We start from the raw sequence: 10,519 nt of genomic DNA, 5'->3' as shown, positions 1-10,519 counted from the left end.
AAAACTCCAAGCGCCAACAGAGATCATAAAGGGGTACTTGGGGACCTCCAGATCGATACCTTTATCCTCTCTCCCCATCCTCCAATCCCTGTAGCATCCCTGGCATTTATAGTTTACATTTTCAAGCAATAGTTTATGAATTCGCTTAAGAGTACTATTAGTATAATAAAGTTTGTAAGAGGAGGGTTTTCTTTAAAAAAAAAAAAAAGCAAGCTCAGCAATATTTGGGGGTTTTTAAAACTGATGATGCAGCTGACCTACTAGAGACAAAGGCAGTGGGAGGGCCCTAGGAGGTATAAATAAATAGGAGGATCTGGGGCTGTGAACCCACGGCTTGGACCCAGAGCTGCAGGCTGAACTGCACTAGCAGGCAGAATGAGGCTCACCTTGGCATCTCTGCTGTTCACCCTGCTGGTCAGCAGCCTCTCTCCAGCCCAAGGTGAGAACTTTCTCTGATGTTTTCCCTGTCCTTTGAACAGAAACCATCTTCAGGGATTTCAATTAAAAACTGGAAGGAAGTCTGCCTGAAGAGGGGGAAAAAAACTATTTAGTTACTAAAACCAAGATGCTTAAGGATTTAACTCTTAAAAACTGGCAGTATTCGTATTGTTCTGATTTTTCTTGTTAGCAGGGGGATATATTGGCAGTCCAGAGTCCCTGTCATTTATGGATGCTTTGCATATTCCTGGTCGTCTTTAGATTCAGCTCCTGTCTAATTCTAGAAACGGATCTCTTACTAGTCTGCCTGTCAATGCTATGCCCTCTGACCAAGCCATTTATAGTGTTTACAGATTGTTGATCTCAGCCAATCTCTTGCAGTGAGCACCTTAATACAATTCCATATGGTTAGACCTGACACCAGGCATCACATGGGCATCAGAGAAAGCACACACAGTCTGCAAAGCAAACTTTTGAGCCTGCATGGGGCAGTTATGTGTGCATAGATAAGTGTCGAGTTGAAGTGGAAGCCTGTATACTGCTGAAGGAGGAAATGCATGTACAGAGACTCTGCTTAGGATTACAGGGCAAATTTTTGTTAAAAGGCAGAGGCTTTTTCCCCAATGATTATTTTGTATCCTGGGTTATTTTCACTCTTCAAGCCCCTCATTTCTCTCCTCCTCGAAGTTTTCCTGTTCTTTGCTAGGTCAGCTATAATAAGTCCTCTCTCCCAAGTTGCAGTTGGGATCTTGGTGTGATGTTAAGGGACTTTGAGAAAATCACAGAAAATAGAATCAAAAAATACATTTCCTTTGAAAAAAAAAAAAACTTGAAATCCATGCATACTAGGGGTCTTTAGAAATATCATGGAAAATGCATATTATTAAAATCTGTGCATGGGTTGAAAATTTTTTGCACTAAAACAGATATATTTTAATCCCATTTTTGCACAAACTTTGAAATATCCTCATACAATATTTTTCGATATTGTAGCTCTGTTCACTTGTTTCCTCAGTAAATTGTAAGTGCTGTAAGTTTGTCACTTCTGTTTATAAATAAATATTGAGTACAGTAGACACTTTGAATAAAGGGGATGCAACAAGTCTTTTGAAAAAGGTTTGGATTTCATTAAGATACTTGAGCTAGGTTACTTATAAAAATATCCAATACTTTTGTTGCTGATAAAGAGTCTTACATTTTTATTATTGGCTTTTTTTGGTAATGATTGGCAACTGAGATGGAAGATCAATATATTAATAAAAACAAAAGTGTCTTTAATGTTTTTTCCATGGAGAGGGTGAGGAGGATGATGGGAGAGAAAATGTTAGTGTGTCACTGAGTGCACCGCTACAGCAGGGTCAGGCCTAGGTTTGCTTGCACAGGGAGTGAAGATGAGTTGATTTTGTGCTGCATTATCATAACTGAGTGGCAATCCTCACACACTGTCATATAGACAATACAGTAAGGACCATTATGATGCTACTACAAATTTCAGTAAGTGTTGTGTTTCGAAGAAGCTAATTTTACTTAAGATTTTTTTAGAAAATGTTGGCAAGTACTCAAGCCAGGGCACATAGATATACGCAAATTGTGTGGGAGCAAACTGTTGAAATCTTTACTTAATGTATGCTAAACTGATCTTCTGTATATAAAGAGAATTGAAAATGAATCTTGATGTGAATGGAAGGGGAGAGGGAGTGGGAAAGGGGAGGGTTGTGGGTGGGAGGGACGTTATGGGGGGGAAGCCATTGTAATCCATAAGCTGTACTTTGGAAATTTATATTCATTAATTAAAAGTTAAAAAAAAAAAAACAAAAGGCATATGGGTGGGAGGGCTGCCTTGAAATGTGTAAATCTTCAAATGCAGAGTAGGATAAGTAACAGGCATAGGTGTTGTGATATAGCAAGTTCAGCTGTGTTTGGGACGCCTACAGCCCATGTCAGACTTCCTGGTTCTGGTCCAATCCAGATTCCTGCTGATGTGGATCCTGGAAGGCAGCAGGTGATGCACCCAGATGGAAGACTCAGATGAAGTTCAAGGCTCCTGGCTTCAGTCAGGCCCAACCCTCATTGCTCAAGAATTGGGAGAGGGAATTGGTGGATGGAAGATCCCCCCCTCCCCCCTCTTTCTCTGCCTTTCAAATAAATGAATGAACATTAAAAAACAAGGATAAATAATTTCTAGTTATGAATTATCTGAAAAGACTCAACTCTGCATTCACAGGTGTCCTGGAGGCCTACAACACAGACTTGAAGTGTGAGTGTGTTCAAGAGACTGCGAACTACATCCCCATACGCTTCATCGATCGGCTCCAAATTGTGCCCCCTGGCAATGGCTGCCCAAAGAGAGAAGTCATGTAAGTTGCAAAAAAAAAAAATTAATATGAACTCTTCTGCCTATTGAAAATTAGAACACTGTATAGTAACATTTGATCTTACTCAAGAATTTCAAAGAAACTCGCCTCAGTGTAGCTAAAAATGTTAATAAGAATTGGTAATATTTTACTTCAGTCATAAGCTATGTGACAACATTTGGGTCAATGGACCACATATATGACAATGGTCCCATAAGTTTGTTATCATCTAGTGACATCATAGTTTCGTAGTGCATGTAAGTATATTCTATGATGTTCCCACAATGCATTTATCAGAACCTGTCCCCAGCATGAACAATTCATGACTCTCTGCACTTGGTAGTAGCACTCAGCTCGGTGCCCTGCAGACATGCAATCCCTTTTTTCCTTCTACAATTTCATTAAGGCAAGTGTGGTGGTGTCGTTCCCTGACAGACTAAAATCTGGGGCGCTGGAAAGTTAACTCACTGCCCAACTCACACTGCCAGAAAGAAATGGAGCCAGGACACTATACAGGTTTTCCTATTTCAAAACCACTTCTGAACGCCTTGGGGTACCCACTGGGCACCACATCTTTCTCAGGACAACTCTGAGTTGCTTTCATTGGTAACTCTTCCCATGGACTTCTTTAGACTTTTTTGGAGTATTTGAAAGCATCTGTTCCGTTTTGATACTAGTGCTTTGGACTGTGGACTGGTGATCTTCAACTTCTAAAAGCTAGTTTTTTAAAAGTGATACATCAAAAATGTATACAGAACAATTTTCACCCAATAGGCTTTATATACTTACCTATATACCAATGAAAGTTTTAACCATACCACGAACTCTGAGATGTGAAAGTTTTAACCAAGCCCTCAAACTTGGGAAGTGACGTCAAGCCATGATGCTTTCGGGAGGTTATATTTCCTCTGTCATGACTCAAGTGTCACCTCTCAACCAAAGGAACTAACACAGCCCAATTTATTTTTGTTTTACTGGCAATCATTTTCAACGGATATAGAAGTGAAAACTTCGCATTCTTGAAAGTAGTTCATACCTGTCAGGGATGAAAATATGGTGAGTCCAGGTGGTCATAAATCCACGTAGAGTTGGAAGCCAGATTGTCGGGGTCCTCCTGAGAACCCAAATTGCCCATGACCTCTGACTTCTCTGAGATGCACTTACAAAGGTAGAATCTCAAAGTAAGGTGGGTGGATCCTTGATGTTTGTCATTTTATATCTCCGATAAATGGCATTTCAAGAAATTGTTTCATTTAAGCTCACACCTTTAGAGCATAGAGTCTGTTTTCTACCTGCTAGGAGACCACTTTTCCACCACAGTATAGCTCTAAACACCTTGTCTAGCATTAAGGTCATGTTTATGAAAATCAGTGGCTAACATTGTTGGTTCTGGATATAGCCTACATTTTAGCCATGATTTATTATATTGCATAATCCTGGACAAATTATTCAAACTCTGTAAGCCTCAAGTCCTTCCTCAGGAGGTGAAGAAATAATAGTTCCTCTAGCATAGGATTTTTTGACATGAATTGAGCTAATTCCATGTTACCTGCTGAGCACAGTGCCTGGAGTATTCTAAGTACTTGATAAATACTAGCTATTATTTATCACTGCTACTTGTATTACTGCTTAATTTCTTAGAGTGGGGAAAGTCTTGCTAACTGGTGATTCAATAGGACATTGATGTTACTTGGAGCAATCAGCTCTGCAAACCACATTAAAGTTCCTTGACTATTTTTCACATAAAAGGCACTTGAGAGCTTTTTCTATTACCTATTTTGTTCTCAATGGACAAGCTCAATGGACATTTTAAAGATACTGTAATATGATATTAGAGGTGAACCAACCTTGGAGTAGCTATTTGGTCCTTTTCCAGTTCTCGCCATATTATTGACAAAGCCCTAACCTTTGACTTGTAAGCTTGTCAGCTTTGTATTCTGCTGCAACATCTCACACGTACTAGGTCCCAAATGATTTTCTTATTCTTCAGACCTCATGATACTATCACCTATTCCAGACTTCAAAATGCCCAGCCCTAATTTCATACCCAGCTGTTTCCATTGTTGAAAGTACAACATTGGAGCCAGCATTGTGGCATAATGAGTTGAGCTACTACCTCCATCTCTGCATGCCATATGGGCACTAGTTCATGTTCTGGTTGTTCCACTTCTGATCTAGTCCATGCTGGTGCATCTGGGAAGGCAGCAGAGGATGGCCCAAGTGCTTGGGCTGTTGTACCCATGTGGGAGACCCGGATGATGCTCCTGGCTTTGGTCTGGCCCAGCCCTGGCCATTGCTGCCATTTGAGGGTGAACCAGTGTATGAAAGATCTCTCTCTTTCTTTGTCTCTGCCTCTCTCTGCAACAGCCTGAAATAAGCAAATATTTTTTTAGAAAATGTCTACTTTCCCATTTTAAAACAAGGTACAACACTGACTAAAATGTAACACTGCTTTATTTTATTATCTATTTCTCCCCCAGAGTGTGGCTGAAGACGAAGATAGCTGTATGTGTGAAACCTCATGCCAAATGGCTCCAAAAACTCATACAGATACTGCAGAAGTAAGTTAGGCACACCAAGTGCTTCCAATCTGTACTAAGGGTTTTCCTTTCATGTAGGGTCAAGATGGGGACCACTTAAGATTTATGAGCTGTTCCTTAGACAAATTCTGTTTTCTGCTAGTATTACTTACTGGAGACAGTGGAGTGACTCATTATAACAGTTCAGTTAGCTAAACCAGAAGCCTATTGCACCATATGTCATTGACTGATATCTCCAGGGGCAGGGCACAGTTTCTTGTGGCCATTTCTCTTACCATACCATTTTTGTCTTTGCAGAAAAACTATGCTTTCAACTCCACCAGCTCCAGTGATTTAGAGAATGACCACCTGAGACAGTGTCCCCACTAAGAGTACCTACATTCCCCCTTACCTCTGCTCTGGATTTTAGTTTGTGTTTGGTTGAATCATGTCCAAGAACAAATTCTTCTCTGTGCAAATGAGCGTGAGACTGTATGTAAGAATAACCTTGCATAAGCTGACGGGGCACACCCAAGCTTCTTCAGACACATTGCCCCATATGCTACAAGTGTCTATTCGTACTCATCAGGGAGGAGTGTTTCTTTGAGAATTGTTGCATTACAAACTACATTGGTTCTTTTGATAATACTTTCATATCTATTGTTTAATGCAAAACTTCTCTAGGAAATGAGGGAATGAGAACTTACACTTCAAACCTGAACATGTGACTTGAATTAGAAGAAAATGATGGATGTATTTCGATCATTTGATACCCAAAGAGAAGCAGGCCCCTATGACACACTCAAAAAGTAGCCTGGGAAACTGATGGAATACCAACCTGACGAGAGGCAAAGGGATCTACACAGTAGACTACTGTGCTTAAAAACTCATTGTTGAGGCGAGCACTGGGCCTCATGGTTAAGACACCCACATCCCATATTCGAGAGCCTGGATTGAATACCTGCCTCGGCCCCTAACTCCACTTCTTGCTATTACAAACCCTAGGGGGTCGCACTGATGGCTCAAGTAATTGGATTCCTGCCACCCACATGGGACCCTGGATTGAGTTCCTTGATCCTGGTTTTGGCCCCAACCCAGCGCCAGCTGTTGCAGGCATTTGGGGGCTAAATCAGCATATGGGAACTCTTGCTCTTTTTGCTCTGTGTCTCTGCCTTTCAGATAAATAAAATTTTTTAAAAATCAAAATAAAAACCTATTGAGGACATTACGCCTTCTACTTTTAATGGTTTCTTTTGTGAAATTTATTGTCTTGGGTTAAAATCAATAAATTCAGACAAGGAAATGGAAAAGCTACTTGCCTGGTTTTATCGGTTTATGGTGTGTATGTACATTGAAATATTGCACTGAACTCCCTGAGAATGTCATATTACACATTAATCAAAACTCTTAAACATTTTTCTAAAAAATCAATGCCTTTAACAGATCTCTAGTCTTAAATTCATAGAATATTCAGGAAACACTGAAAAGGTGATATACAGATGGCCTCTTACATATTTGTCTGGACAAACATTTTTACCCAGATTTCCTTTTTTTAACCATTTTTCTCTTGATCCCTGTTACAAATACTTTGCTGCCTATTAATCTAATGTCATTCAGCAAACTCAATTATGAACAATTCATTCTTTTTTGACAGGCAGAGTGGACAGTGAGAGAGAGAGACAGAGAGAAAGGTCTTCCTTTGCCGTTGGTTCACCCTCCAATGGCCGCGGCCGGTGTGCTGCGGCCGGCGCACCGCGCTGATCCGATGGCAGGAGCCAGGAGCCAGGTGCTTTTCCTGGTCTCCCATGGGGTGCAGGGCCCAAGCACTTGGGCCATCCTCCACTGCACTCCCTGGCCACAGCAGAGAGCTGGCCTGGAAGAGGGGCAACCGGGACAGAATCCGGCGCCCCGACCGGGACTAGAACCCGGTGTGCCGGCGCCGCTAGGCGGAGGATTAGCCTAGTGAGCCGCAGCGCAGGCCTGAACAATTCATTCTTAACTCAGATGGAGATGTTCTCTGGCTCTTCATCATGAAAAGTGGGGTTTTGTCATGTGGATTTGCTTTGTACATCATAGCCTTCACAGATGACCTGAAATGACATGTCACTGGGTGAGTGAAGCTATTCCCACTGCCGACGAGATCGGAAACGCACAGCTGGGAGAGCCCCTTTGCCCCAATGCGAGAATCGTGATTCCCTCCAAGCTCGACCTGTGCGTGATCCCATTTTCACCATCTCGCTATATGAGGGTACTTCAAAAAGTTCTTGGAAAAATGGAATTCAAAGATAAGCCATCTTGCAATCCATGCAGTTTTTTCTCCTGTGCATTCTCTGTGAAGATTTTGAAGACCCCTCATATTAATTCTTAGAGTCTCCGATGTTTCATTCGACAGTTTTACACTGAGTTTCACAAACGAGACTCCATGTGAACGAACACATGTCCGCTCCTCCTCGGCAGCTCGCTGGGCTGCACTGCCTGTCTGGGCCTTCTCCAACTTCCCAGCTGCCTTCCGGGAAGTCTGCTCCCAGCAGCGTTTGGTTTGAGGCGATATCTGGCTCCCTCTTTTATTTATTACTACTAAACAAAGTGCTTAGGAGAGGATGAACTGTGCCTGTAAATGCTGTATCTTCTGAGTCTATAATTCACTTTTATTGCAGATAGACACACAAGAGGATTATAAAATGTCATCAATCTTAGTGTTCATCAACTTCAATGTTTATAGGTCAGAAATCAGTTATTTCTTCAATTTGATTTTGATCTTGGAGAATGATTGGATTTAGGAGCCTTAAAATCTGTATATATTAAATGCATGAAATTGTACTCCTTAAAGTTTTAAAATTTTCTTTTAAAAATCAAACACTGCCATCTTGGGGCCACCACTGGGGCACAGCAGGTTAAGCTGGTGCTTATGACACCAGCATCCCCTACAGCAGTGCCAATTCACAAGCTGGCTGCTTTGTTTTTGATCCAGCTCCCTGCTAATGCACCTGGGAAAGCAGCAGAAGATGACCCAAGTACTTGGGCCCCTGCCACCCACATGGGAGACCAGATGGAGTTCTGGATTCCTGGCTTCACCAAAAGATGGAAGCTCGGTCTTGCTCACTCGCTTGCTTGCTCTCCCTCTTGCTCTCTGTCATTCTTTCAAATCTTCAAAAACAAATGCTACCATCTCACAGGAAGCAGCTGGAATCAATGCCCCTGTTTTACACCTGTCCCACTCAGCTAGGACACAGAGTGGTGAAGTGACTGGCTCAAAGGCTCCCAACTTCTAGGTCCAGCCAAAACCGGAACCCGGGAGCTGGAATCCGTGCTTCTATCCACTGCTCTGCACTGAGTACATAGGAGGGTGAGATCAGTAGAAACTGAGGCTAATAAACATTTATTGCCTTAAATCCCAGAAGCAATAAAGACGAATCAGGATTTAAATCCAGGAACATATGACTCTTACGTAAATGCTAGTCATTCCTTTCCACGAGTGTATTTCTTACACCTGCCCCTTCGCCGACCCTCTTTTACAGAGAGCTCCAGCACATTCAGTCTCCCCAGGTGGAGATGTCCAAGCCCAGGGGAATGAAGGCCATGGGCAAGCATGGCCAGGGAAGCACTGCCAGGACAGGGTGGGCTTCCAACCTTGTGCTTCTCATCACATAAGCACCCATTCCTCAAAAGCCACAGGTCCAGAGCTGACCAGGCTGATGTGGAGCAGGGAGATGAACCCCTAGACAGGTGCTGGGAAACCCATTGAGCCAGGTGATGGAGTGTCAGGAGAGGGGTTATTTTGCTGATCGAGTGGGTTAGATGATGAAAGAGGCAGAACAGAGTTCATGTGTGACTACATTCATCCATACGTAGACCCATATACAAAGCAATTAAAACTCATAGTAAAATAGAGCTGAGAGCAGATACAGGGAATTGAGGGACTGACACAAGTTGGTCTGCTCTGGGCAAGCTGAAGAGGAGGCTCCGAGGCCAGCAAGGCACAGGAGGAATGCGGCAGCATCACCAATGTGTAACAAAGCGAGTAGAGCCTCATTTGTGTTCCTCAAACCTGGCCACTAGGGGCCTCAGGGTGGAAGAGTCTTTGCCTCCATCTGAAGGGGCTCAGCCCTGGCCTCACGCTGAAACATGGCTTGTCCAGCCACAGGAATTCTGTTCTAGGGTCTCTCACTTTCCATTGTCTTCCTCTCCGCAAGTATTCCCTTCCACGGAGATGAGCCCTTTTAATGGTCCCACCTCCACATAGGGATAAGCACATATTCCAAGATTTACATGGGTTAGTTTTGAACAGAATGTGTTGGTCCATGTTTTTAAAAAACTCGGTGGAACAGAGAAGGAGAAGCCCATGAAGTCAGAAGGGAGATGTTTGAAAGAGAAAGCATACCGTTTTGTCATCCTCCATGACACAGTGTCTCCATGGGTGGCCCTCTGAAGTGTGACGTCAGCATCACCTGAAAGCCAGTTAAAATGCATATCCTCCCCATATTTTCCTCAGTCAGGAACTCAGAGGTGGAGCTCAGAAATCTGCATTTCACCAGTTGTGGCATGATAAAAATGTATTTGGTTCTGTCCCCATTGTCATAGATCCCCCAAAACCCTCAGAATTTCCTGAGTGAAAGGTGTCTCCCTTTTAACAGGGATCCTCTTTCAACCACACCTGAGTTTATGCTAATGAGATGGCTAGTGGAAGTCCCCTGACAGCCTTAGGACAGGGGCTCCAAGGCATGTGTTTAGAGGGTTGGAGCTTTCGTGCCCCCACTTCCTAAGCACCTCTAGGAAGAGGAGCGTTGCCGGAGATGGAGTTAATCACCAGTGGCCAATGAGGTAATTGATCATGGCCGAGCAATGAAAGCTGATATAAAAAGCTTCCAGGTTGGTGAAGACACCAAGGGTGGTGCACCTGGAGAGGACGTGGGAGCTCTGTGCCCTCTCCTCCTTCCTTGCCCTCTTCACCTTTTCCATTTGCTTTTCCTGAGTTATATTCATTATGACACATTAAAATAGGAAGTAAAGTGCTTTTCTAAGTGCTGGGAGTTATTCTAGCAAATTACCAAAGGGGGTGTTATGGGAATCCTTGAATTTGTAGTTGGCTAGGTAGAAATGTGAGTTGTCTGGGCATCCCATTTGCAACAGCTATCTAAAGTGTGGGCAACTTTGGGGGACTGAGCATTTAACTTATAGAGTTTGCACTAACTATAGATAGTGTCACAT

At 42.8% G+C, this 10,519-nt stretch overlaps 1 protein-coding gene across 1 annotated transcript; it reads left to right on the top strand.

Moving 5' to 3' along the window:
• The first annotated feature begins 329 nt into the window (after positions 1-329).
• CXCL13 (C-X-C motif chemokine ligand 13) lies at positions 330-6,621 on the top strand. Its single transcript, XM_008267697.5, has 4 exons — positions 330-439; positions 2,663-2,795; positions 5,273-5,353; positions 5,630-6,621. Exons 1-4 carry the CDS (start codon positions 376-378, stop codon positions 5,667-5,669), a joined length of 318 nt encoding a protein of 105 aa, XP_008265919.2. The 5' UTR covers positions 330-375; the 3' UTR covers positions 5,670-6,621.
• The last annotated feature ends 3,898 nt before the right edge of the window (positions 6,622-10,519 follow it).

This window comes from Oryctolagus cuniculus, chromosome 8, assembly GCF_051225735.1.
Source record: "Oryctolagus cuniculus isolate XC-2025 breed Fujian yellow rabbit chromosome 8, ASM5122573v1, whole genome shotgun sequence".
Lineage (NCBI taxonomy): Eukaryota > Metazoa > Chordata > Mammalia > Lagomorpha > Leporidae > Oryctolagus > Oryctolagus cuniculus.
This window is presented reverse-complemented; position numbering and strand designations above follow the sequence as displayed.

Excerpts from the sequence above, each read along its gene's own strand:
- CXCL13 (XM_008267697.5), top strand. The coding sequence starts at position 376 with ATGAGGCTCACCTTGGCATCTCTGCTGTTCACCCTGCTGGTCAGCAGC. Across the intron at positions 440-2,662 it reads CAGCCTCTCTCCAGCCCAAG|GTGTCCTGGAGGCCTACAAC; the intron begins GTGAGAACTTTC and ends CTGCATTCACAG. Across the intron at positions 2,796-5,272 it reads TGCCCAAAGAGAGAAGTCAT|AGTGTGGCTGAAGACGAAGA; the intron begins GTAAGTTGCAAA and ends TTTCTCCCCCAG.